General features: G+C 34.1%; 4 protein-coding genes across 8 annotated transcripts; 3 read left to right on the top strand and 1 right to left on the bottom strand.

Annotated features, from left to right (window-relative positions):
• Positions 1 to 2,999: 2,999 nt before the first annotated feature.
• Positions 3,000 to 7,422, top strand: LOC107644689 (T-complex protein 1 subunit gamma). 3 transcript variants are annotated; one of them, XM_016348615.3, is made up of 14 exons: positions 3,000 to 3,313; positions 3,398 to 3,460; positions 3,750 to 3,811; positions 3,900 to 3,972; positions 4,259 to 4,326; positions 4,414 to 4,483; positions 4,599 to 4,667; positions 4,819 to 4,890; positions 5,233 to 5,306; positions 5,689 to 6,351; positions 6,425 to 6,550; positions 6,646 to 6,750; positions 6,830 to 6,904; positions 7,053 to 7,422. In XM_016348615.3, the coding sequence occupies exons 2-14, from the start codon at positions 3,436 to 3,438 to the stop codon at positions 7,242 to 7,244; spliced, it is 1,674 nt and encodes a 557-aa protein (XP_016204101.1). In that variant the 5' UTR covers positions 3,000 to 3,313; positions 3,398 to 3,435; the 3' UTR covers positions 7,245 to 7,422. The 3 variants fall into 3 exon arrangements, with proteins under 3 accessions (XP_016204101.1, XP_016204103.1, XP_016204102.1); XM_016348617.3 differs by having other exon boundaries at positions 3,003 to 3,220; XM_016348616.3 differs by having other exon boundaries at positions 3,003 to 3,316.
• Positions 7,423 to 7,620: 198 nt separating this feature from the next.
• LOC107644688 (eukaryotic translation initiation factor 6-2) lies at positions 7,621 to 10,824 on the bottom strand. The gene is made up of 8 exons (XM_016348614.3): positions 10,655 to 10,824; positions 9,873 to 9,929; positions 9,676 to 9,772; positions 9,468 to 9,553; positions 9,279 to 9,323; positions 8,688 to 8,818; positions 8,181 to 8,291; positions 7,621 to 8,100 (listed from the first exon to the last, which is right to left on the bottom strand). The coding sequence occupies exons 2-8, from the start codon at positions 9,880 to 9,882 to the stop codon at positions 7,843 to 7,845; spliced, it is 738 nt and encodes a 245-aa protein (XP_016204100.1). The 5' UTR covers positions 9,883 to 9,929; positions 10,655 to 10,824; the 3' UTR covers positions 7,621 to 7,842.
• A 2,218-nt stretch (positions 10,825 to 13,042) lies between these two features.
• Positions 13,043 to 18,939, top strand: LOC107644686 (chloride channel protein CLC-c). Of its 2 annotated transcripts, none has more exons than XM_016348610.3 (8): positions 13,043 to 13,349; positions 13,946 to 14,242; positions 14,597 to 14,797; positions 15,456 to 15,633; positions 15,952 to 16,214; positions 16,459 to 16,728; positions 16,938 to 18,066; positions 18,599 to 18,939. In XM_016348610.3, exons 2-8 carry the CDS (start codon positions 14,013 to 14,015, stop codon positions 18,692 to 18,694), a joined length of 2,367 nt encoding a protein of 788 aa, XP_016204096.1. In that variant the 5' UTR covers positions 13,043 to 13,349; positions 13,946 to 14,012; the 3' UTR covers positions 18,695 to 18,939. The 2 variants fall into 2 exon arrangements, with proteins under 2 accessions (XP_016204096.1, XP_016204097.1); XM_016348611.3 differs by lacking the exon at positions 13,043 to 13,349 and adding an exon at positions 13,373 to 13,616.
• A 2,001-nt stretch (positions 18,940 to 20,940) lies between these two features.
• LOC107644687 (chloride channel protein CLC-c-like) lies at positions 20,941 to 26,444 on the top strand. Of its 2 annotated transcripts, none has more exons than XM_088488220.1 (8): positions 20,941 to 21,178; positions 21,629 to 21,879; positions 23,016 to 23,216; positions 23,557 to 23,734; positions 23,901 to 24,163; positions 24,340 to 24,609; positions 24,744 to 25,872; positions 26,067 to 26,444. In XM_088488220.1, the coding sequence occupies exons 2-8, from the start codon at positions 21,659 to 21,661 to the stop codon at positions 26,151 to 26,153; spliced, it is 2,349 nt and encodes a 782-aa protein (XP_088344346.1). In that variant the 5' UTR covers positions 20,941 to 21,178; positions 21,629 to 21,658; the 3' UTR covers positions 26,154 to 26,444. The 2 variants fall into 2 exon arrangements, with proteins under 2 accessions (XP_088344346.1, XP_088344347.1); XM_088488221.1 differs by having other exon boundaries at positions 21,042 to 21,178; positions 24,984 to 25,872.
• The last annotated feature ends 779 nt before the right edge of the window (positions 26,445 to 27,223 follow it).

The raw sequence follows: 27,223 nt of genomic DNA, 5'->3' as shown, positions 1-27,223 counted from the left end.
GAACGAAGACCACTCCAAGATACCCTTATTCATCTCAAGCTGCGGGTCCTTCTAGTGCTCCATCACGTTCCAGTGCTTCAAAAGGAAAGCATCCTGCTACAAAGGAGCATCCTCTAGATCCCTTAAGGCTGAAGCCAAGACCAATTTCTCAGCATCCACAACAAGGTAAACCTCACACCCCTCTTCGATCTATGAAGGAACCTCAAAATGTAGACCCTTTTGAATACAAATCTCATTTTATGAACTCTCATTCTAACTACAACCCTCACCATTTTTGCTCATCCATGAACCATGATTTTTACCATGGTGTTATTGTTCACCGTCCTTTGTGCCTTACTGTTCTGTCTGACTTACCAAATCTGAAAAAGAAAGATTTTGTCTTTGTTGAAAATATTGAGTTTCTGGACTGGAATTATATTTTTAAAATAAAAAATCATGTTTATCCTTATTTGGTTCGTGAATTTTATGCCAATATGACCTACTATGAAGGAACCATTCCTTCGTATGTGAAAGGGCATGCTGAATAGTGAATCTATAAGTGACTCCCTTGAGTATACGAATGTTGGTGCTTATGCTTATACCTCGGGTAAATGGGATGAGAGATTGGGTGTGTCTTATCAAGATGCATTGGCTCATGTATGTGAAAATATTTCTTTCATCGATGGCCTCACTCCTAATCATAAAGCTCTTGACTCTCTTCGTGCTCAACTTCACCGTATTATGAACCATATCATTTTACCTCAAAGTGGCTCCTACCAGAGGGTGTCTTTTTGTGATACATTGGTTTTGTATGCCATCATCACTCAAACTGAAATCTCTTTTACATATCTAATGATGAGGCATATGTTTGATTGCATAAGGAGTGATAAAAATGTGTCTCTACCTTATGGCATGTTTTTAACCTACATTTTTGAACAATTTAGTGTTGACCTTTCCAATGCATCATATGAAAATAGACACTTTTATCTAAAAGGAGGTGGTTCAGTGAAACAGCAAAAGAAAAGGCCAACAAGAACTGAGAAGGTTGTCATTGATGATGATGATGATGAGCTAGATGACATTCTTCCTCCTTCAACTTCTGGAACTTCAGCTTTAACTGGTCACAAATCACTCCTTTATGGAGTTGTCAAAGATGTTCTGTAGGAGTTTGTGAATCTATCCAACCATCTAATTTCTACAAGCCAACAAGAAAGGAAGCTTGCGGTCAGAAATGAGAATGTCCTCAGAAAGTCAAGAGATAGAGTGACTGTCCTTCTGAAGTATGTAGACAACATTAATGAGGACGACACCATGGCCACGGACCAAGAGGAACATCTTGATTTTGAGGAGGATGGCTTGGATGCTTGAGGATGTCTCTACTTACTGGTTTTTGTTTTATGACTCTTTGTCTCATGGAACAATTTAGTTTTCAAACTTTGTTTATTTACGTTTGGTATTCTCAATATGTATATATATGAACAGAAAATTAAAGAAGAACACACATTCAGGGGAGCAATCTTTAGGGAAAAAAAAAAGGGAAAGCACATCAAAACTGCTTGATATCATTAAAGGGAGTACCTTATTCTTATCTAATTTAATTCCTTTGATTCTATCCTTTGAAATTATGTTTATCATCAAGGAAGAGATTGTTGAGTTAAAAAAATAATTAACATATTGATGATGACAACTATAAATAGATTGGGTTAATAACCCAAGTGGACTTTAATAAAGTATTTTAGTGTGCAAGCTCAAAACTTGATTTTGTTACGGCCCAAACAAATGAAACCAAAAAGGCATTCAAAGCTGCTGAGAGAACATGGATCCATTAACCAAGTCCATCAGCGTACAACCAAAAGAAATGCTTTTCCAAAGCTGAGTCTCAGCATTGTTCTCATCGGGTAAACACAAGAAAGAAAGAGAGCTTCACTTTCGGACTTAAAATACCAAAGAAGAAAGAAAGGGAAAGATAATCAAGAAAGTAATGTCCAATCAAGCTAATAAAAAAGTATGTTAAGTTAGTTTAGAGGTTAAAGATAAATAATTTTCATTTGTGTCATATGTCTAATCACTTGAGAGAAAAATCAAGAGAGATTTCAGATTTTTTTTAGTTGTATTTTCTATTTTGTGTCATATGCTTGAGAGGTATCCCTTATTAAGTTGGATAAGCAATTAGTGTGATGAGTTTAGATAATTGCATAGCCAAGTCAAGTTTATGTTAAAACTTGTGTGTCCAGATAGAATTACGTTGAGTCCTAGAAAATTGGTGTATATAATACTTGGATTGATAGTGGGAATTCCACAAACGTTGTAGTAAAGACTGGATGTAGATTGTATTACACAAGGTAACTAGACTAGGATATATGACTGTCATTCTCTTTTTCTCTACTCAATTCTGTTTTTCTGGTTTTATGAGATAAGATAAAATTATTTCTTGCATAATCTGTTACGCAAACTAAACAAAAGCAAAGTAATTATTTTAAGTTTTAAGTCTAACTTAATCAAAATTAAAGAAGACAATAGATTCAATTTCCATTTTTTAAGTCTTTTAGAATTTTCATTTTTAAAAATATATATTTTTTTAAGCCTTTTAGAATTTTCACTCTTAAAAATATATATTTTTTAAAAAGTATAGATGATTGAAAAATTCCGATGGAATAATTTCAACTTATGCAAAATTATTAAACTTAAGTCAAATGAATCCATGGAAAGAAAAGTTAAATAATCTAGATTATTAATCTTTATAATTTTATTAATTTTTTAATTAGATTTTTTTAATTTAAAAATTTATCGTTAATTTTTATAGGTAAAAATTCAGGTGAAATCGACTTTACGTAAAATTGATATATGAGAATCGTTAAATGAAAATTTAGTCAAATTATCAAACGACTCTCAGATATCAAGTTTACATGAATTTGCACCTTGAGTTTTTACCTTTTTATATTGGATAAATAATTTAATTAAAATAATTAAATTTCCAAGTAAAAATGAGATAAGTATAAAAGAATAAAAAAATACCAATTTTTATAGAATTGACCTTTACCTTTGTTGAAATGCCACTATTGACTCTGTAACGACTCTGTTTACAATTTTAAGGTACAAAGTACAAACTTGATCGTCTCTCTCTGTCTTAGCGACTCCTTCCGCCGCCGCCAGCCACCGCTACCTCCTTCCCTGCTCCAACATTCTCCGTTCAAGTTCACGCACCTCACATTTTTCCTTTCAGACCGTTCCGCCCTGAACAGTACGATTTTAGGGTTTTTATATCTTCGGATAAAGCTTGAATCTACTACGTTGTGTTCACTCAACTGTGTTGTGGATTTTGAGTTCGAAAACTGTGGTGTGAACGTTCAATTTCACAAGCTCATTCAAGTTTATAAGCACTTCCTCTGCTAAAGAGTTAAAGTTTTTGTGCTTGCAGAAAGCTCGGAATTTGGATTGTAAAAGCGAGGAGAAATTATGAATGCTCCGGTTCTAGTTCTCAGTAAGTTTTTTCTTGCTGCCTTTTCTGCTCCAAGTGGCGTCGAATTTTTCCCCTTCCTTTTGATTACGCTTCTGGTTTAAATTACTTCAGTTTCATTTTCGAAAACGGTTTGTTTTCAGTTTCTTTTTTTTAAATTTTCTGGTTGTTGTAGTTTTTTCTTTTTCGTGCACTTTGTGTTGTTTTTCGGTACCCAATATTTGATCATATTGTGCTAAGATTGCTGTTGCAACCTCAAAATGTTAAACATGTTTTTCTACATACCCATCAAATGCATACTGAAAATCTGCAGAGGACTCTTTGAAACGTGAGTCTGGAACCAAGGTGCACCATGCCAATATTCAAGCGTCTAAGGTAACATATTACATAGTATCTAAACTTCCATGGTAATGTTCCTTAAAACTCATTGGATGTATAATTTGATGTATCTGATGGTTGCCAGGCTGTTGCTGACATAATACGTACTACGTTGGGACCTAGGTCCATGCTAAAAATGCTACTTGATGCAGCAGGAGGTTAGTGTTTTCATTCTCCAATTCTGTTGCAGCTTGTGGATTACACCCTATACAATGTTAGATTGCAGAGGGGCAAATGTTTCATGTTTTGCAGCCTCAATGCCTGAATCGTTTTTGGAATCATTTGAGTTTTCTTCTTCTTCATGGTGTGGGATTTTCTTTAAGCTTGGGTTCTGGGTTAGTTAGAGACTGCCCTTTTATTAGTATTTGTCATATTTGATCAGATGTCTGGTTTGTATTCTCAAGTATTTACCCACTGGTCATTCTTTTTCTTTGTAATTTGCAGGAATTGTGGTGACTAATGATGGAAATGCTATCTTACGTGAACTAGATCTTGCTCATCCAGCTGCTAAGGTATTTTTCTTTCGTGCTTGTTCTCATTGATATTAGTTTTCTTTTGCTGGAAACTTTCTAATACTTCTCTCATTGAGATTGCTACAGTCTATGATTGAATTAAGTCGCACCCAAGATGAAGAAGTTGGAGATGGGACAACATCCGTCATCATTCTTGGTATGATTTTACATATATGGTATTGTATTTGTATAACCAGTGAAGGATTGGGTTTATATTGCAGCCTATTTTATTTTCCTATTTCCAAAATTTTTTTGTTGTGTATTTTTGGCAGCTGGTGAGATGCTTCATGTTGCTGAAGCATTCATTGACAAAAATTATCATCCCACAGTTATTTGCCGAGGTAATTTATTAGTACGCCTTATGTATTTTTATCTTCTCTATAATGTTATTCTTAATCCAACAAAAGTTAATAGTAATAATAACAAATGGGGTTCTTTCCTAGAATGGTGTACACTTATATATAATGGATGCTTCAATCTTGTAATCTGCAGCTTATAACAAAGCTCTAGAGGATGCAGTTGCTGTTCTTGACAAAATTGCATTGTCCATTGATGCCCAAGATCGTAAGTCTATTGTATTGAGCTGAATCTTTTCAATTACATATTCCAACAGTCTGTGGAATAATAACCTGGGAGGCTTTTTCAATAGTTTGGGTGTTGGGATATTATTTCTTTTGTTTTTATCTTATCTTCCGAGAGCCATATTGGAATGCAGCTTGTAGAAAAATGGTGTGGTAATTTATGGTATAGGCTAAAACCCTTAGTCCTACAAAATACAAGTATAATAATATTTGTTGCACAATAATTTTGACATCACTTTAATATCATAGTAAATGACATTGGTTTCTTCTTTCAACATAAGTTGACTTCCGTGTTTTGTCTCAATTATTGATGAATTAACTGCAGGAACTACAATGCTCGGACTTGTAAAAAGTTGCATAGGTACCAAATTTACAGGCCAATTCGGAGACTTGATTGCTGTGAGTGTCCTCATCTTCTTCGAGCTAGATTGCCAAATTGGTCATCTTTATATTCAAGAGATTTTGGTCTTGATATGTCTATTCTTGCATAATGATATTCTTCCAATCCTGATTTTAATCCATGTAATGTTATGCATGAGGAGGGTAGCTCACAGCCAAGTGTAGTAAAGTTGAAAATTTTAATCTGCTTGGTGTTTTTACCACAATCTATGTTTCAATAAACAGTTTGGATGTTTATATGTTAGTAGGATTATTAACAGGCCATCTGCATTTTCATATTATCCTCTGTCTGTTGACTTATGTACCATATTACCTTGATTAACTTCCAGGTTAATTCTCTATCTGTTGACTTATGCATCATATTACCTTAATTAACTTCCAGGATTTAGCTATTGATGCTACTACAACAGTAGGTGTCGAAATTGGCAACGGTCTTAGAGATGTAGATATAAAAAACTATATTAAAGTTGAGAAGGTCCCTGGTGGGCAGCTTGAGGACTCAAAAGTTCTGAAGGGAGTCATGATAAACAAAGATGTGGTTGCCCCTGGCAAAATGAAGAGAAAGATTATTAACCCTCGTATTATTCTTCTCGATTGCCCCCTTGAGTATAAAAAAGGTGAAAACCAAACAAATGCTGAATTGCTCAAAGAAGAAGATTGGAGCCTCCTATTGAAGATGGAAGAAGAATACATTGAGGAGCTCTGTATGCAGATATTGAGGTTTAAACCAGACTTAGTAATTACAGAGAAGGGTCTCAGTGATTTAGCATGCCATTACTTAAGTAAGCATGGTGTTAGCGCAATCAGGAGGCTGAGGAAAACCGATAACAACAGAATTGCAAAGGCATGTGGTGCTGTCATTGTGAACAGACCTGATGAACTGCAGGAGTCTGATGTCGGTACTGGTGCTGGCTTATTTGAAGTAAAGAAAATTGGAGATGAGTATTTTGCATTTATTGTGAACTGCAAAGACCCTAAGGCCTGTACCGTACTGTTAAGAGGTGCTAGTAAAGATCTCCTGAATGAAGTTGAAAGAAATCTGCAGGTAAGCTGTTAATTTGAACTTCTAGATCATGTAGATTTGGTCATACTTCTTCCTGAACATTGTTCCATGACAGGATGCCATGTCTGTTGCAAGGAATATAATAAAAAATCCAAAACTTGTTCCTGGAGGTGGTGCTACAGAGTTGACTGTATCAGCTGCTTTGAAACAGAAGAGTTCGTCAATCGAAGGCATAGAGAAGGTGAGTTTATTGTCGCTTTTTAAATGAACAAGTAGATAAACAGCAGTATATTACCCTGGTTCTCACTTTCGCATAATATTCGCATTGATCAACAGTGGCCTTATGAAGCTGCTGCCATTGCTTTTGAGGCTATCCCACGTACTTTGGCACAAAATTGTGGAGTTAATGTCATCCGGACTATGACTGCACTACAAGGAAAGGTAGAAATAGTTTGCTAGTACCTATTACATGTGATACTTTCTGTTACTTTGTTTAACATTGTTTACTTGAAAATTATAGCACGCGAATGGAGAAAATGCATGGATTGGCATAGATGGAAATTCGGGTGCCATCGCCGATATGAAAGAGCGCAAGGTACACTTCGCTTTTTTCAGTTACTCCCAACAGGATGAATATTTGTTTGGATTTTATGTGGATATATATGCTTAGGTATCTGAATTCTTGATAAGCACGTACCTCAGCGAATGAACCGAGTCTGAGGATATGTTGTTGTTGTTGTTAGATTTGGGACGCATACAATGTGAAAGCGCAAACATTTAAGACGGCCATTGAAGCTGCTTGCATGCTCCTGAGAATTGATGATATAGTTAGTGGGATCAAGAAGAAGCAGGCACCTGGAGCAGGCCAGGCCCCTACAAAGCCCAAGGTTGAGACTGAGGCAGACGCTGACAGTGAGCAAATCCTTCCTGACTGAGCAATACAGTTCAACTGACACTGCTTTTTGACATGATGTAGAGTAGATGTGCTTTTTTTAACTTTTTATTGATTGAGCTATGTTTTAGTTTGTACCTTACATTGTTTGCACTCTGCAAGAGCAATTGTGATTTATAAACTTCTTTGATGATAAAAGAAAACAGAATTTTCTTCTTAATTAATTCGTGTTCCTCTGGCCAATTATGAGATTGGGTGCATTTACCTTTTTTATTTTTAGTATTTTTAGTGTGCACTAACATATATGTTTGGGCCCTCAAATCTGTGTACCAGAGGAAAAAAAAAATCCCAAAGGATCCCAAAAAGAACCCCCCCCCCCTCTTCCCCCAAAAATAAAGCTGAAAAAGGAAATAAAAAAATTGAACGAAAATGTGTAAAATTACAATTTATGATTCAAACATATATATGTTCAGTCACCAAAAAAAAAAAACATATATATGTTCAGTTCACCCAAAAAAAAAACATATATGTTCACACTTCACAGTGCACGAGTCACTATCACCAAAACTTGAAAAGATCATTTAACAATTAAAAGAGCAATATCTTAGATAAGATAATACAATCACAATATTAACCACAATTTAGACATAGCTATCAATGAGAGATTTTCTCATCTCATCCACAATGGCACTAGGCTGTGCCTCCCTCAGTTTGAAAACGCTCTCAATCACAGACAGCTCTGTCGCTGTGGTGTCCGAGCCGCAAAATGCTGTCCAGTCATTCACTGTCATTCCAGCAGCTATCACTTCACTGCCACGGTTCACCGTCCCAGCCACCAAAGGAACCTGAAGAAGTGTAGAAAGCTCATCCAAATCTTCTATGGAAGTATGAGGGTGGACCTGCATCAAATGAATGGCTAAGACTCAAGAACTTTTTTTTTTTAAGATTGCAAAGTTGAAGAGAAATTCATTTTACTCACCAAGCCCCCTCTGTTGGAGAAGGCACAGTAGCTACCGACAAGAATATTGCCGGCAATGGTCTGCCTGAAAACTTCTACTCCAAGAACATCTGCAATCATTTCCTCCGTCTCCTGAACAAAAATAAAGCAACACATATTATATATCGAATTCAGAAGATAAATGGGAATAACAGCCATGGATTTGAGAAGCAACGGGATTATCGTTAATATGTAATGCGCAAAAACGTGAATCCATTAAATCCTACAGGTCAAATAGGTGTAGATTTTATACAAACTTGCAGTGTAAAATTTGTTTGTTTTCAGGATATTACGTATAAAGTTCACGTCCTGTTATCAAAATTAAAGGTGATCAAATTCCAAAATACTAGTAATGTGCAGGTGATAATTTTTTAATGTCCTAATTAAATATCTATGGTCGAGATAAAACACAAGTGATATTCAAATCAATTTTTTATCCTAAACATGACTAGATTAGCATAAACATTATAATCTAGCATAAAACTATACCCTGTCAAGATCGGTGTGAGTGAGAGCCACATGGTCATTACAAGCTATGCAATTTCCAAGAGCAGATAATCTTTCTTCTATTCTCTGAACGACTACTTGATCGGGCAGACAGTTTCTCAAATGTTGAAGTTCTTCAGAATGCCAATAAGATCAGGTAACTAAAGTCAGGATAATAATATCACTACTATATTGTAATTATATGGCAACACCACCAGAAAAGCAAAGCATAAAATACAATTAGGTTTCAGAATGTTTTTCAACTTCATTTGATTGAATACGCCGCATGCCACTCCATGTATAATTTGGTAATACCATTTTTAAAAAATATTTCTTCATAACATATGGATATGGTCCAAATGCACAATACTTCATCACAATTCACATGACCTCACATATGCTAACCGCATCAGTCAAATAAAGAGCAACAGTTCACATATTTTATTGAGATTTGAGAAAGTCAATATGGTGAATTTCATTTGGTGAAAGGAAATTACAAAGATGTTTTGGGATTTGGGAACTCATAGCACATGATATTAAATAGCATCATCTAGTACAAGGAATCAAAACAAACATAAGCAAAACAGTAATCACCTTGGTCTGTAGTTGTATGGGGCAGCAGAAGCCCATTTTTGTTTCCTGGAAACCGACAGAAAGGTAAACAACCTAATTAGGTCCGGTAAAATGATACTGAATAAATAGAAGAAACTGATGCTGCTTTATTCTTTCTTTGGTACTCCTTGAGAAGCCAAGAGAATAAGCAAAGGATATGAAAATCTTTACCTGCACAAAGGCGACCAATAATTCGAGTTCCACCAATGGATGTTTTGACTACTGGGATGACGTCTGCTAACTCAGATTCAAATACACTGTACAAACCAACAGGCTAATTTTTTCATTCAGAAAGACATCATAACAATTTCAAACCATTTGAAGACAATTTTAAATAAGCTAAAGTTAAATTCATCACTAATCCAAAAAGAATGAAAACCTGTAGAAGTTTTCAGATCCTCCTATGGCAACCAAACAATAGGCATTAGTAAGTTTAGAAAACACTCCAACTTCACAATTATTCTCAAACTGTAGTCCTGCAAGGAAACAATATACATTTAATATCTTATCTCAAAAAAGCAAAAACGAGTTCAGGTAAGGAAGACGAAAATAGGGAAGGCATATATGATCGCTTACTAGTTGCCATGATTGAGAATAACAGAGATCTTTGACCCAAATAAGCAGATTGAAGATCTGTAGTGAAAGAATGCGAGTCAGGACAACAACATAAAGCAACCATGTTCCGTATATTAAAATTATGCTCAAATAGATACATAACAAACCTCATATACTCAATATGTGGGATACATATCCCCAACTTAGCTTCTACCTGATCATGCATAATCAAGCTATATAGTTTGGAGGGTTTAGCCTTGGATTTCAGGATGTACCAATTTGGTCGAAATAACAAAAATTTTGATACAGGTAGTAGTATTGAGCAAGTGGAACTACTTTCCACCAAATTAGAACAGAAAAAAGAAACTAACATATTCACCATAGAATTTCCTTTATTTTAAAAATCCACAGGTTTCTTAACTTAAAATGTGAAAACAATTCCCACTGCATATTTCATCAACTTCAATGTTGAAACATTGAAGAACACCTCCAGCTACTCTTAGCATTAGTAATTTTGATTATGATAACCCTCAAAACTAACAGCTCCTAGGAGCCCCTCAGCCCCTCAAATATGATAATGCATATAAATAATATCTGCTAGTGAAATCTCATGTTATAATTTCAGCCAAACAATGCAATCACAACTCGGGAAATTCTAGTAGCAGAGAAAAGATTATAACTTTACACCAAAATCGGAACCTCAAATTCCTAAATAATCTATAGCCAGAATATAGGGTGCAAATTGCTTTCATGTACAAACCACAACAAAACAGGGTTGGTTCTGCAATTAATGAAGAGAATACCTTGGCGAATCCTTTGAGGTGATCACGACGGAACTAACGGCGGCGCCGGAGGAGAAGCTGCCTGAGCTGGAAAGCGCGGTATGGAGGGAAGAGAGGCGGGGAAGAAGACAGCGCGAGGCTTGTTAGGGTATTTGATTTGATTTTTTTAATTTCTTTTTCAATTTGTTATCAATTTTTCTTTTCGGATCTTGACCATTTTTTTGGTTTTTTGTCATATTATTGGGCCTCTTAATTGGGCCTCTTAATAGTGAAATAGAGTCTTTAATCTTTATATCTTGAATAGGCCCAAAACAAATTTGGTAAATGTAGAAGTGTAGATGCAACATATAAGATTTTACGGATAAAAATCTTATAATTCTTATGTATAGATGCAACATAAAGGTTATTTGCTCATGTATATAGGTTTTATTATACATAACTTTTGAACTAAAAAGAAACAAAATTGAAAAAAGTTTTTACGGATAAAAATTTGATTAAAAATGTTTAATTTAAACTGTAAAATCTTATAATTCTTATATGATATTAGAAAATATAAAATTTCAAATTATAGAAATTTGGTTAAAATTTTAACTTTTTATATTACATGATATTATTTATAATTATATTGGATATCTTTCCCTGGATGCTCTATAAAAGGAACCTTATTATATGCTAATAAAATATCCTTTATTGGATTCTCTACACATTGGATCTTGTATATAGTACTAAGGGTAATGATCTCAATGATTCAATGTCCAATCTAGTACTTAGTACAATAAATGTATGTAAATTGCAATTTTTTATTCTCATTGAATACAAGTCATTTAATTAATTTCTTTTGGATTCCTTGATTATATGAATTTTGTAACTTTTCTACGCCTCATCCTTATTCTTATTTATTTTTCCCACTCCATACATGATATATTTGGTATCATATAGATTTTATTACATATTAATATATATTAATATTAAAAATAAAATAATAATTTTCGAAGTTAAAATTAAATTATTATTGAACTATTTAAAAATCTAAGCATTACAATAAATAGCATAATACTTCTATTAAAGATCGCTAGGGCTATTATATTAGCAATTTAGCACTACCAACATTCTCTCTCTTTCTCTATATATATGTGTATGTATGTATGTATGTATATATATGATGTCATACTCACATGCATTCGATCGATACATTAATTACTATCAAGAATTTAGGATGGCTTCGCGTGTTGGATTCAATCAGAGAAAAATAAAGCCATATAATGTCATTTTCATTTGATAAGATATTTTTTTTATAAGACTTTACGATAGAATAACTTATTTATATATAATTATATATTAAAATAATTTAATTTTTATTATAGTTATTTTCAATATTACCTAAACTGTAAGTTATAATCAATTTATTGTAAAATATTACACATATACTAAAGAAAATATACAATTATACACATTTTGTATTTATATATTATGTTATTTAAGGTGAATGTTTTCATAAAAATATTTTCGTATAAAAATAGTATTATAAACCGTTAGATCATTTAATTAAATATATTCAATCAAATATATTAAATAATCTAATAATTCACAATAATTATCTTTATATGAAAATATGTTCATAACAATAATATTCATTGTTATTTAATATATACAGCTATACATATGTATTTATCAACCGTACCCGTTTTGCCATTTCTAAATTTGATGTTGATTTACCTTGATATTAGGACGTTATTATAACTAGATTATATTTGTGTGTGTCTATACATAGGAGTACCACTCGTTGTATATGATACATATTATTATTATTATTATTATTATTATTATTATTATTATTATTATTATTATTATTATGGTGTAACTTTAAATCTAACGCTTAGACTATTATTTTCAATGGATGTGAATTATAAAAAAACTTAATCAGTTAAGTTTCGTCCTAAGTAGTCCGAGACTTCACGCAAGATATGATATATCATCTCAAAATAATAATGACTCAGATATATTTAATGTTTATGTGTATTAAAATATTGATGTTGCTACTTGCCAACGTTGTTGTCACGAGGTTGGTCAGTTTAATACTTTAATGTTTATATTTCTTGGTTACCAATATGTTCCTAACCAAAGGATGAGGTAGGCATAAAATAACCATCGAATTATAGTTTAAATAAATAATTTCTTCATTTTCATTTAGGAATTTCGAATTCCAACCACACTTTTAACTTAAAAAAAATAAACATAAAATAAATAACCAATTGTGAAGGTGGTCCCAATTACTCCTTTCTTATGTCATATATGTATCACTATCACTCACAAGTCACAACAAACAAATTTTTATTTATTATTTTTCAAATCAAACTATTCCATTTTTGTGTGATGTTGAATTGGTTTATTTTTTTATTTAAATAACGAAATATGATGTGTAATTTTCCAACTACTTTTATAGTGGTTGATGTTCCCTGAAACACTCATCAGAGAGATATAGAGAGAAAAAAAAAAGGTGTTGTCTTTATTATATGCGCTGTAATTAAATTATTGTGTATCTGACACATGTTACAGACTTACAGTGATAGTTCCCTGAATTTTCAAGTTATTTGTTTGACCTTGCAAAGTGGTTATCAGCAAATAGAGTTGATCCTTCAGTTCATGATATTGGAAGTTGGAACTTAAAAGATACTGTGTTGATTCATAGTAAACTACAGTACTACTATTGATTACTGTAAGAACCTCTCAACCTCTCTTGTTTCTTCTTTTTCTTTTTGTTTGTTTGTTTGTTTGTTTTTTTGTTCAATTTCAGCTAGAGAATAAAACTAGCCCAAAAAAAGGCTCCACCTTTCTTATCTTTTTTATTTTATTTTTAAAAGTACTTCCTGGATTTGATTGCCAATTTTTTTTAGGCAAAACCAGCAAAGTTCAAGTTTTGATTGGATCTAAAAGATGGGTTACTGACAGTGGATATATACTTCACTTGATCACATAGTTTCTGGTTTCTACTCATACCCTTTATAGATTTTGCTGCATGCATGAAATCAAGGAACTTGCTTTTCATGTTCTTCTTCTCATTTTGGATTTGTTTGTTGATCCAACACTTATCCATAGTATCTTGGATTATACACTGTTGATTACTGTGGTTTAAATTTGAGAACTTGTGTGTTATACTGTTATGAGCTGTACCTTTCAAAATAATATCTGTCACATGTTTTGCCAACTGTTTCTTGATCCAGAAAAAAAAAAAAATGTCCACATTTTGTGTTGTGAATTTGCTATATGATATAAGATCACGTGCTTAGTGTGAAGTTGGTAATTTAATTGCAGGTTCTGATTAATACAACTTTGTGGCACTCACCCAAAAGTGAAGTAGTTTTTGCTAAGACTTTAGGAGATGGAGAACAAACAAGATGGTGTAAGCAATGGTGATGGTGATGGGCTACATGACATTGAAAATGAAGGTGTATTGTTGGATGGGAAGGGCGAAATTCGGAGGAATTGGTCGGAGTTTTCGGAAAGGAACATGTCATATGCAGAGCCACTGCTTGTTAAAAGGACTAACACAACCTCCCAGATTGCTATAATTGGTGCCAACCTCAGCCCCATTGAAAGCCTTGATTATGAGTAAGCCCAATTGGAAATTTCACTTCTTTTTGGTTAATTTTATGAGTTTTTGATCTTATGGTTCCCCATGTTATCTGTTCTCCTGGATGAGTTCCATGCAAATTTTTACACATGAAATTCGTCTGCGAAATTTTCGAGTATGTTTTTATGCTGCAACTAAACATAGCCTATTATATGGATCAAGCAATGTTGTTGTGTTCTGAAATTATGCGAATGCTCATCATTTCTACTTGCTACTATAATTAGTTCTATTCTGGGAAATGTTTCTAAGTAAAGTTCCTCATCTTACTGACATATCCATTACCAATAGATCGTTAGCGTGATAACAGGAAATACTTATGCTGTAAATTTCAGGATTTTTGAGAATGAAATTTTTAATCAGGATTGGAGGTCCAGGAAGAAAATTCAGATAATCCAGTATGTGATACTTAAGTGGGGATTTGCTCTTATTATTGGATTAGGCACTGGACTAGTTGGCCTCTTCAATAATATTTCAGTTGAGAACATTGCAGGTTTCAAGTTGCTTATGACAACCACTCTCATGACTCAACACAGGTTAGCTTTGTCTTTTGGTAGATACCAGTTGTGCTGCCATACGACATACTTTAGGCTGCGGTTCGAGACTATCTCAGGATAGAAATACAGAGATATTGGAGGATACGAACCTTCGGACAAATTTTCTCTATATTTTCTATGCAGCTAAAATATGGGGACATTAGGGGCAAATATTTTCCATTTCTACTGTCTCAGTATCTCTGTATTTTGTATCCTAATACAATTCCCAAACAGAGCCTTAAAGATAAGCACGATGTGCTTATAACATGACCATTGAGTTATTTCATCATTTGATTGATAAATCTGTTAATCTAAGTCTCCACTTCATTAACAGAAAATGAAAATATGTCATATTTTATGGTGTCTATTCCTGATCCAATCTGAAAAATGTTTAAAAATCTAGAAAATGTTTTATGACAGATTATCAGTTTGAAAGCCATCGACCATTAATTTTCCAACATAAATGGATCTATAACAGCCCTTTCAAAATAAAAAATCAGTGTAGTTAAATTACTCTATTGTGTTTTCTATTTGCATTAACAAGTTAAAAGGCACATTTGAATCACAAAACAATTATATGCAGTTCTTAACTTCTTTACTGTTACCATCTTTATCTTGTGTGTATTTTTATTCTCACAGAGTAGTAGTTTAAGTACAGATATCTTGAGGCTTTTGTAGCATATGCCGGTATCAATGTAGTTTTAGCAGCAGCAGCTGCTGCACTTTGTGCTTTCATTGCTCCAGCAGCAGCAGGCTCTGGTATTCCGGAGGTGAAAGCATATTTGAACGGCGTGGATGCGCATTCTATACTCGCTCCGAGCACTCTTTTTGTAAAGGTGAATAATCCTAAAAGTATAGAAGCAAGTCCTCCTCCTATTTCTCATTCTTTCTTTATTTACTTTTGGGACTTCCTCTCACATTCTTTGGAATCCCTGCATGAACACAAAGATCATAAAAGATTACTTCTGATGAAAGAATTCCAATGAAGATTGAACCATTATCTTCTGAGTAGTCCTCTTAGAAAGGAATTCAGTGGATATTCTCATCTTTGCAAAATTTAGTGATGATTCACTCCTAGTCTTTTACATTTTTTGCATTTTAAAACTTGTGAAATGTTAAGCATCTTATGGAACCTACGATTTTAACTGTAACAGATTTTTGGTTCCATCCTTGGAGTTTCTGCTGGATTTGTGGTAGGCAAAGAAGGACCTATGGTACATACAGGTGCATGCATAGCTAATTTATTGGGGCAAGGAGGATCTCGCAAGTACGGCTTAACTTGGAATTGGCTTAGATATTTCAAGAATGACAGGGACCGGCGAGACATGATTACTTGTGGCGCGGCTGCTGGTGTTGCTGCTGCCTTTCGCGCACCAGTAGGTGGTGTCCTCTTTGCCCTTGAAGAGGCAGCTTCATGGTATCTATCTATTTCTGCTTAGACTATTCATTCTTACTCTCAATCTCATACTATCTTTAGCTTGTAAATTGGATATTGAGTGAAAGAAAAACTTACCAATCCAATTTTTCTAACATTCTCTATAAGATGTTAACTAGATGCAAGAGTTTATGTTGCTTTGATCATCAATGTGTAAAAAGAGTAACAAACAAATATGTTACATAGCATAGCCTGAAAACTCATCATTTTCTTTCTTTTTCTTTAGGTGGAGGAGTGCTCTTTTGTGGAGGACATTTTTCACCACAGCAGTAGTTGCTATTGTTTTAAGAGCTGCAATTCAGCTTTGCGCCACCGGGAAATGCGGCTTATTCGGAGAAGGTGGTCTGATAATGTATGATGTTGGTTCTTCAAAGGTAACATACAGCGCCGGCGACGTACTAGCAGCAATACTATTGGGAGTCATTGGAGGAGTTCTTGGAAGTGTATATAACTACCTTGTGGATAAGGTTATTCGGACATATAGCATCATCAATGAGTATGTCCTAACTAACTTTCAAGTTCAAATTCATTTTTGGCAATTACTATAGCAGCTTTATGATCACACCATGTTGATGATATAACTTCCATAATTGATTGACTTTGGGGGAAGAGAAATCAGTTCTAACTAAATCAATTCTGCAAAAGCAGATCCAAACACACATACAACTAATCTATCTAACCCCTTTTATCATGTTGATGTGGCAGAAAAGGTGCAGTTTTCAAAATCATACTCGTTGTCACAATTGCTCTTTTGACATCATGTTGCTTTTATTTCCTACCATGGATTGCAACCTGCAAACCCTGCCCTACTAATGAATCGGTGATCTGTCCCTCAGTAGACGAGTCCGGAGAATACAAAAGCTTTCAGTGCAAACCAGGCTACTACAATGATCTTGCTTCACTCTTCCTAAATACCAATGATGATGCTATTAGAAATCTCTTCAGCTCTAGGATAACCAAGGAGTTTCATATTTCAAGCTTGTTCATCTACTTTGGCACTATCTTCTTTCTTGGGATAGCCACTTATGGTATTGCTGTTCCATCAGGCCTCTTCATTCCTGTTATCCTAGCCGGGGCTGCATACGGCCGGCTTGTTGGGAGACTATTCGAACCGATCGTTAAGCTTGACACAGGACTATTTGCACTGCTTGGAGCTGCATCCTTCCTTGGTGGCACAATGAGAATGACTGTGTCCATTTGTGTCATATTGCTTGAGCTCACAAATGACCTCTTATTACTTCCTCTTGTGATGCTGGTTTTATTGATATCGAAATCTGTGGCCGATGGCTTCAACAAGGGTGTCTATGACCAAATTCTGAAGATCAAAGGACTTCCTTATATGGAGTCTCATGCAGAACCTTATATGAGGACTTTGGCTGCGAGAGACGTTGTCTCAGGTCCATTAGTAACCTTCTCCGGCATAGAAAAGGTTGGGAATATACTTCATGCTTTGGAAACTACAGGACACAATGGTTTTCCTGTGATTGATGAACCACCTTTCTCAGATGCAGCAGAGTTGTGTGGACTTGTTCTGAGGTCTCATTTGCTAGTGTTGCTTAAGGGGAAGAACTTCACAAAGGATAGACTGTTCATGGACCGTAGCATCTCGAAACGAATTTCTGCATTGGATTTTGCAAAGGCTGGATCAGGGAAGGGAATGAAACTAGAGGATCTTGATATCAATGAGGAAGAGAAGAACATGTATGTTGATCTTCATCCCATAACTAATGCATCACCGTACACAGTGCTCGAGACAATGTCACTTGCCAAAGCTGCCATTCTCTTCCGCCAACTCGGACTTAGGCACATGTGTGTTGTCCCAAAGAGCCAAGGGGTATGAATATGAATATCTTTTCCTTCCAATGTGCATTTATGCTTTATGTCCCAAAGTAGTTCCTGAGATTGGCCGCGTGTATTAAGATAGTTCCTGAGATCCCAATGCATCAATTATGTTCCAAGATTGGCAAAAGTGCACCACGTTAGTCCTTAACAATGAGATGAGTCACTTGATGGAAAAGGAATGAAGGACTGACGTGGTGTACTTTTTGTCGATCTTAAGGATGTAATTGGTGCAAGATCGTGGATACTAATTTAGTGCACATGACAAATCTGAGGAACCACTTTGAGACTTAACTCGTGCATTATGTTACACTTGTTTTACGTTCTAAATATCCTGTTCCTGAACCACTAATTTAGTCCCTTAAAGATCAAAATGCTAAATTAGTCACTAAAACATTTTTCAGGACTAGTTTGTTAGCAAACTGTTCTAAAAGCAAGGCTTAACTCCTTAATGAAATTGATATTTGATGTTTGCATTCTTGAAGGCTTCAAGCTCTCTAATGCTGTTTCTGTATAAAACATTGCAGAGACCACCGGTTGTTGGGATTCTAACGCGCCACGACTTCATGCCGGAGCATATTTTGGGACTATACCCTGGAATCAATCCTCACAAAGAGGACTGAATGATCATAGTAAAGTAGTTGTTTTTGTTTACATTGAAGTACTGCTTCTGGTGCAGTCATTTGCTTCAGGATTATCAAAGTTCTTATGTACAGTTAGCTCAGAGTGGAATATTTTATACAAAGAAAATAAGCCTTGAAGCAAAAAGGTTGATGCTTTCAGATGAACATTTTTGCAACACAAATTAACCAACTTTTGTTGGTCTTGTACTACACATTTAATAAAGATCTATTGTTCATTTTGCTAATTAGATTTTGTTTTCTAAAAAAAATTAAAATATCAAAATTGATCAATATGTTCTGTGTGTAATCTGGGTATCATGTTCATAAGTCATCACTATTATTATCAAGTTAGGATTATATTGTAAAAAATATTGCGTACGCACAAAAAATTAGTGACTATATATATATATATATATATATATGTATGTGTGTGTGTGTGTTATTTTATATATTTTCATGTATTTTATATTCATGTATATCTTAACATAATATAATGAATTTAATTTTGATATATTCTCCGTGTAAATCGTTTTATACGTATATTTACTCACATAAGGCTGAAATAGCAAAAATAATTACATTTTACATTAACTGTATGAATAGTTATCTAAGGCTGTGTTTGTTTAACAGGACGCTGAGAGACAAAATTGTGTTTGGCAGAGGAGACATAGATAAAGACAATATGTTCAGAGACACTCTGAATTAGTGTATTTTGTATCCATCCTGACAGGAACAGAGATACTAACAAGAGATACAACTTATTTTTTATTTTTTTTTATTATTCTTGTTAATTTTTCATAATTATATTTTTTATTGTTATATTTTTTATCTCAAATTTTTTGAATGAAAAAAAATGAGAATAAATTAAATTTTCATAATTTATTATAATTTATCATTAAACAGAATACAAGAATACAAAATTTTGTATCTGTCCTGTTTTCAGTGTCTTGTCCTATTCTTAAAAACAAACGCAGCTTTAAGAGAACATTATATTGTGAGTACATCAAAATTTAACTCTAATATAATAATTAAATTATTTGTGTTTTCTGTTACATTGCTCCCAATAAAGTATACAGCAGGCTGATTTTTAACTCAAAATTTTTTATTGTACGTTTTCTTTTTTTTTTCTTTTTTTTTATGCATTGTAATAGTAATATGGAAGAATCTAACGAAGGTGTACGGCAAGGGTATCTATTAACTAACTTGCAACTTTGCCGCACAAGCAGACATGCAATATTCAAATGTGACAAAAAGAAAAAATATGTTTGCGTACTAATAAATGTTAGTTAACTATGTGTTTTTTCCTCTAAAATTACGTGGAAAGTTCTATTTGATTGGGAAAAATCTGATAATTAATAAAAAAAAATATATATATATATATATATAAGTTAAAGTAAAATTATTTCATTCAGAAAAAATCATTAAAAGAATGTTGACCAAGATAATATTTATTATGATAACATTATTATTTTAGAAATAAGATTTATTTACAAAGAAGAATTTTTCAGCATTCTTCTGTAAAAAGAAAAAAATAAAATAGAATTGTTGGAAGCTAGTCATCAAACTACTCCTAAAAATATTACCAAAAATTTCTATGAATACCGAAAAACAGTTATAATGTACATTTATATATATAATTTTACATATATTTTTAGCAAAATAATCTATTATTAGAATAATTAAATATAAAATTATAAAAAAAATATTTATAAAAACATGGTTAAAATTTTCATAAGCTATGGATTAATTATTTATTTGTCATCGTGCTAGAAGATGCCATCAGAAATAAAAGAAAGAAAAATATTAGCTTAGAAAAGATAAAATTATAAAAAATATTAATTTAAAAAAATTATATTTATATTTTTAGTTATAATTTAAATTTTTTTTATCATTTTAGATATTATTTTTTAATTTCGCATTGAATTCATTATCATATTACCAGGATGTCGCTATTATTTTATTGTGCTGACAATAGTTTCTAACCTTATTTGTTATTTCGCAATCAACCCCTCTATAGCCAATGTTTAAAACGGTAAAAAATTAAAAAGATTATTATAAGAATTAATATGTTTTTTTATTTATTTAAAAAAAAGAAAAATATCTGTTTTTTATTTTAATTTTTTGTCTCTCTAAAATGTGAATTGGGTGGGACCAGAAGAATCCGAAAGTGGAGCGTTCCCGAATCCCCGCCAATTCTGAAGCCCCAGAATGGAAAACAGTCTCATTAACAATAACGGTTTCATTCCGATTCAGCTCATATTTTTTGTTCTTCCGTCTTTGTTCTTATCCATCATTACATAACTATACCAAAAAGGAAACAATTAAATGGATTATTCTCCCTTTTTCCTTTACCATAATCCTTCACACCTTCTTCCAATTTCTCAATCCATATATATTTCTGCAACCGCCGTTTCTTCTCTTTTGTTTTCCCTACCCAATTCTGGATACCTCTCTTTTTCGCTTGCTTCTCTTCTTTTGGGACAGGTATATCAAATTCGTACGTGCCTTGTAAATTTTTTTTTTTTTTTTTTGTAGCATGATGCTTTGGATATATGATTTTTTATATATTTATTAATTTTTCGGATTAAAATTTTGATTTTGGGGAAGTTGTTTAGGTCAATTTATTATTGATTGGAATTCTAGTGGTCTAGGTTAGCGTTATGTAGAAGCCATAGCAACAAAGACCTTACACGGCTTTTAGCATGCGTTTTTTATTGCCAGCATTTATTTATTTATTGGTTTTTTTTTTTAAGCTGAAAATTAACTATGACCTTTGGATTGATTGGTGTAACATATTCTTGTTGTGATACCTTTTTTGCTACGGTTCCTTTTTTGTGAGCATTTTATTACTTTTTCTTTCTTCAATGTTATACTAGCTAGCAAGTAAGGTATAGATTGGATCTACTAACAGGTTTTGGACACCAACTGATGCAGGTGGAACCAACAGGTGGAGTTGCTTAGAAGATGTATAAAGAAAATGGTGTAGTTCATGATGATGATGATATGCATGACATAGAGAGTGAAGGTTTTCTACATTCAAAGGAGGGAGTGCAAAGGCATGAATCAGTGTTTTCCGAAAGGAATGTGACATACTCTGAACCACTTCTATTGAAGAGGAGGAACACCACTTCCCAGGCTGCTATAATTGGTGCCAACCTTTGCCCTGTTGAAAGCCTTGACTACGAGTAAGCAGCTTACGCCTCTTTCGGGATAATTTTTATCTTTCTTCTAGGTACATTTCAAGGAGGGAAAAGACAAAATCCGGTTTTGATTGAATGGTTCTCATATTTTCAATTTTTAGTTGGCCATTTTTTAAGATTATGATGCACTAAACTAGTTTGTGTTTCATATAAAAATTTCCAGTATTCAATTCAAACATGGTTCTTTTATATCATTCTATTTTAGTAAACCATTTTTGTGTATTGTTGTCTTTACATGATGTGCTTCAATCATTTTACCAAGTTGTATGAGACTTTTTTTTTAAATTATGAGTAGAAGATGACAAAAATTTATATTTTTTATCGTTTCAAGGCACAATTAGATTGCTTTTTTTAGAGAAATATTTGATGACAATATTCTTTTAGGATATAATAAAATCTATGAATTTCTTATTTAGCCATATTAAGAAATTCTCTACTCTCGAGAACAAAAAAATTTCAGAACTTATAATAGTTAAAATCTTAAAATACACATTTAGTTAATGTTGCACTTGAAATAGTAGACAAGGGATTATATCTACATGTTTTGCATGAAACAATTACACTTCAGTCCCAGTTCCACGTACATAAACATGTCCCTTCAATGTTTATGACTTTTCATCAAAAGACATTTCTTTATTTTCCAAATGATGCAATGGTTCATCACCAACAAGCGTGACCGTTATGCAACTTGAGACATGGCAACAATGTTGACAACCGTTCTATTAATTATTATTATTATTATTATTATTATTGTAAATATCTTTCGGTTTGTAATATGAGGACACAGTTTTAATTTTCCTTGTACTTGAAACTTGAAAGGAAAAGGAGAATAAAGGTAAGGAAAGGAAGTAACGAGAGCCTTGTTGGCTGTAGTATGCTGCATCATTTGTGAACCTTTGGGGAGGATAAACTGAAGTTTTACCTTTCACATTTTCCGACTTGTCATCCCTTTTGTTTTGTTAATTTTATCACAAGTTTCCCAGCATATATAGCCATGTAATTATTTATGACTTAGCTGAAATTACAAGAAGCAACAACTCGAGCATTGTCTTAATGTTTTGACATATCCATTACTGATGGAAGAGGGATGATGTGAGATTACTTATTTTCTGTAATTTCAGGATTTTTGAGAATGAGGTTTTTAAGCAAGACTGGAGGTCTAGGAAGAAGGTACAGATATTCCAGTATCTGATACTTAAGTGGGGATTTGCTCTTCTTATTGGATTAGGTACTGGAATTATTGGCCTCTTCAATAGTATTTCAGTTGAGAACATAGCAGGTTTCAAGCTGCTTAGGACTACCAGTCTCATATCTGAACACAGGTGAGCCTATTCTAACGATATTAATGTGTTTGATGTGCTTATTTCATCATTTGATTGCGCTTCTATTAATCAACTGTCTACATCCTAACTGGAGAAATATGCTATATTATTGGTTTAGAAGCCAATTACCATTAATTTAAACTTAAATTGATCTATTATATAAGAGGCCTTTGAAAATAAATTATAAATACATTGCATTTATTCTTTTTCCACTGAATTTTCCTTTGATGTAGTCTTTCTTTATATGGAAAGATGGAGTTGGTACATTTAAGAGGGAGCTGCACTATATGTGTCTAGTCTATTGTTCATTCATTCTCACAGAGTGGTAGTGTCGGTGCAGATATCTTGAAGCTTTTGTTGTATATGCCGGTATCAATGTGGTTTTAGCAGCAGCCGCTGGTGCACTTTGTGCTTTTATTTCCCCAGCAGCAGCAGGCTCTGGTATCCCAGAGGTAAAAGCATATCTGAATGGTGTGGATTCACACTCTATACTGGCTCCGAGCACTCTTTTTGTAAAGGTGAATAACACTAAAGTTGTAAATATATTTCTGCCTATTCTCTTGGTTTTTTTAGGACTTACTGCATGCAGAATGATAAAAATAATAAGCAATCTTTTAGATATTTTACTTTTGAATCTTGGGAAATAGTAAGCTTCTTATGAAACCTTTTGTTCTACATATACAGATTATTGGTTCTATCCTGGGAGTTTCTTCTGGATTTGTGGTAGGCAAAGAAGGACCTATGGTACATACAGGTGCATGCTTGGCTTCTTTGTTGGGGCAGGGTGGATCTCGCAAGTATGGCTTGACTTGGTCTTGGCTTAGATATTTCAAAAATGACCGTGATCGGCGAGACCTGATAACTTGTGGTGCGGCTGCTGGTGTTGCTGCTGCCTTTCGTGCTCCAGTAGGTGGTGTCCTCTTTGCCCTTGAAGAGGCAGCTTCATGGTATCTTTATCTACTTAGACTACTCATTTTTTCTCTCTGAATTTCATGTAATTGTAAATTTGTAAATTTGAAAATGTAATTTCACCAAGTGGTAAAAATACTAACAAGCTTACTTTATTGTTGGATGTGTATTTATAAATTGTGGCCATAACTTCGTGAATGGTGTATTCCTTTAGGTGGCGGAGTGCTCTTCTGTGGAGAACATTTTTCACAACAGCAGTGGTTGCTATTTTTTTCAGAGTTGCAATTCAGTTTTGCTCGACAGGAAAATGCGGGTTATTTGGGGAAGGTGGTCTGATACTTTATGATGTCAATTCATTCACGGGAACATATAGCGCCAGTGACTTAGTAGCAACCATACTATTGGGAATCATTGGAGGCCTTCTTGGAAGTTTGTATAACTACCTTGTTGATAAGGTTGTTCGTACATATAGCATCATCAATGAGTATGTTCTCACATTCAAGTTAAATAAATTTAGGCATTTACTTGTATGACTTTTCTATTCACCATTATTTGTTGTAGTCCTAATGTATTAACATGCACAGCCAATAATCCCTTAGTTTAATCTTGGTTTGGCAGAAAAGGTGCAGTGTTCAAAATCATGCTTGTTGTTGCAATTTCTCTTTTGACATCATGTTGTTATTATTTCCTACCATGGATTTCAACCTGTGCACCCTGCCCAACTGATAAAACAGAAATCTGTCCCTCGGTCAATGAGTCTGGAGAATACAAAAGGTTTCAGTGCAAACCAGGCTACTACAATGATCTTGCTTCACTCTTTCTAAACACCAATGATGATGCTATTCGTAATCTCTACAGCTCGAGGTTAACCAAGGAGTTTCATATTTCCAGCTTGGGCATCTACTTTGCCACTATCTACTTTCTTGGGATAGTCACTTATGGCATTGCTATTCCATCCGGGCTTTTCATTCCAGTTATCCTTGCCGGCGCTGCGTATGGCCGGTTTATAGGGACACTATTCAAACCGATCGCCACTCTTGACACGGGACTCTTTGCTCTCCTTGGATCTGCATCCCTCCTAGGTGGCACCATGAGAATGACAGTCTCAATTTGTGTCATATTGCTTGAACTCACAAATGATCTCTTGTTACTCCCACTTGTGATGATAGTATTACTAATCTCAAAAACTGTGGGTGATTCCTTCAACAAGGGTGTCTATGACCAAATACTGAAGATCAAAGGGATTCCTTATTTGGAGGCTCATGCAGAACCTTACATGCAGAATTTGGTTGCACGTGACGTCGTCTCTGGCCTACTAATCACCTTTTCAGGTATAGAAAAGGTGGGAAATATACTGCATGCTCTGGAAAATACAGGGCACAATGGTTTTCCTGTCATCAATGAACCGCCTTTCACGGATACACCGGAGCTCTGTGGACTTGTGCTGAGGTCCCATTTGCTAGTGTTGCTGAAGGCGAAGATTTTTTCGAAGGAAAGGGTGCTTGTGAGCCATGACACCTTCCAAAGAATTTCTGCATTGGATTTCGGAAAGCCGGGACTAGGGAAGGGTGTAAAACTAGAAGATCTAGATATCACGGAGGAAGAGCAGGATATGTATGTGGACTTGCATCCTATCAGTAATGCATCACCATACACAGTGCTTGAGACAATGTCACTTGCCAAAGCTGCTGTTCTTTTCCGCACACTCGGACTCAGGCACATGTGTCTTGTTCCGAAGAGCCAACTGGTATGATACCTTTACCTTGCACTACAATTAACTTATTTAGGTCTCAAAACTATTTATAATCAAAAGTTTCCTCTTGCATTCTCCAGGCATGTAAAAGGTTGCAATTTACATCTGTAATGCAGTTTTATACAACTTATATAGCTTACCCATGCTGCAAGTGTAAAATATGTTAACAATCTCTATAAATATTGCAGAGACCACCAGTTGTTGGGATTCTAACTCGCCATGATTTTATGCCGGAGCATGTTTTGGGACTTCATTCTAACATGAATCCTCATTAAGGGACGGAATGACCCCAGTGAAATGAGGTTCTCGCTTTTACATTAAGCTGCTGTAGACATTATTAGATCATTAACTTAAGTTGGTAAATTTGGATCAATTTTAGCAAATATGTTAATATTAAATAAAATTGTCTTGTTCATGCTGCTTGTAGATATTTTGATAAAAAATGTACCAATGATCAGTCTTCCTGATGTATTGTTAATTATACATCAGAATTGAATACTTAAGAAGATAACTAAAGGGTCATTAGGCCTTAATCACCAAGTGTAATAGCCAAGAAACATGTTAATTAAGGTTAAATAGCTCATAATATCTACTTAGTAGGGTCAAATTCTGAAGGGATGCAATGAAAAACACAGCAGTGGTGGTGTCGCAACGGCTGGTGTCGACAACTAGCTTTGTAGTGTAGGGATCCAGCACTGCCCTTTCGTCCGATTGGGTCAATGCATGGCAATGCCTACGGCCTACCTATTGGCGATAAGCAGGCAAGGCATCCTTTGACTCTCAAATTGTATCTTGGGAAGCAAGGGACAAAATTGTGATATGATAAGATTTTTTGTTTCCTGGTTCTCTGTGTTGTGTTGGTTCCTACATGGAAGAAGATTGCTTTCCATTCTATCATGGGTGAAGAACATGAAGGAGGAGGAAAACACATGAAAGAGGGTCAATGGTGTGGTAACAAAGACTAGAACCAAAAACTTTTCTCAATTTTTGTTGTTGATAAGAGATTACATATGACACTAATAGAGAGAATTTTGAGATGATTCGTTCCTAAATCAAGAAAACAACACTATATGAAAAAGTTTAAGGCAACTACTCAAATGAAGATGCTAAAAACATCTTTTTATGAAGATTCTTGTGTTAAAAGTGTACTTTGTTTGTTTAGCCACACTTTAAAAAAAATAACACTTTTATAACACATCAAAATCAAACCATACATTTCATCATCTAATGGTAAAAAAGAAGCATCTTCATATGAAGACAATAATAAAATCTTTATGGTAGTATCCACCAAAGTTTAAAAGCTGGTGTTGAAAAAGAATGCACTTTCAATCAAAAGAATCCAATG

The sequence above is a fragment of the Arachis ipaensis genome, chromosome B5 (genome assembly GCF_059453495.1).
Source record: "Arachis ipaensis isolate K30076 ecotype BB chromosome B5, ASM5945349v1, whole genome shotgun sequence".
NCBI lineage: Eukaryota > Viridiplantae > Streptophyta > Magnoliopsida > Fabales > Fabaceae > Arachis > Arachis ipaensis.
The sequence above is the reverse complement of the archived record's forward strand: the minus strand, read 5'-3'. Positions and strand labels throughout refer to the sequence as shown.

What these genes read in the sequence shown, in the direction of transcription:
- LOC107644689 (XM_016348615.3), top strand. Translation starts at nt 3,436, where the DNA reads ATGAATGCTCCGGTTCTAGTTCTCA. An exon ending in CAATCGAAGGCATAGAGAAG is followed by an intron (nt 6,551 to 6,645) that starts GTGAGTTTATTG and finishes ATTGATCAACAG; the next exon opens with TGGCCTTATGAAGCTGCTGC. An exon ending in CCGATATGAAAGAGCGCAAG is followed by an intron (nt 6,905 to 7,052) that starts GTACACTTCGCT and finishes TGTTGTTGTTAG; the next exon opens with ATTTGGGACGCATACAATGT.
- LOC107644688 (XM_016348614.3), bottom strand. An exon ending in TATTGGTCGCCTTTGTGCAG is followed by an intron (nt 9,324 to 9,467) that starts GTAAAGATTTTC and finishes GTCGGTTTCCAG; the next exon opens with GAAACAAAAATGGGCTTCTG. An exon ending in CTCACACCGATCTTGACAGG is followed by an intron (nt 8,292 to 8,687) that starts GTATAGTTTTAT and finishes ATTTTTGTTCAG; the next exon opens with GAGACGGAGGAAATGATTGC.
- LOC107644686 (XM_016348610.3), top strand. Translation starts at nt 14,013, where the DNA reads ATGGAGAACAAACAAGATGGTGTAAGCAATGGTGATGGTGATGGGCTA. An exon ending in CTTGAAGAGGCAGCTTCATG is followed by an intron (nt 16,215 to 16,458) that starts GTATCTATCTAT and finishes CTTTTTCTTTAG; the next exon opens with GTGGAGGAGTGCTCTTTTGT. An exon ending in TTGTCCCAAAGAGCCAAGGG is followed by an intron (nt 18,067 to 18,598) that starts GTATGAATATGA and finishes AAAACATTGCAG; the next exon opens with AGACCACCGGTTGTTGGGAT.
- LOC107644687 (XM_088488220.1), top strand. Translation starts at nt 21,659, where the DNA reads ATGTATAAAGAAAATGGTGTAGTTCATGATGATGATGATATGCATGAC. An exon ending in AGTCTCATATCTGAACACAG is followed by an intron (nt 23,217 to 23,556) that starts GTGAGCCTATTC and finishes GTGTCGGTGCAG; the next exon opens with ATATCTTGAAGCTTTTGTTG. An exon ending in CTTGAAGAGGCAGCTTCATG is followed by an intron (nt 24,164 to 24,339) that starts GTATCTTTATCT and finishes GTATTCCTTTAG; the next exon opens with GTGGCGGAGTGCTCTTCTGT.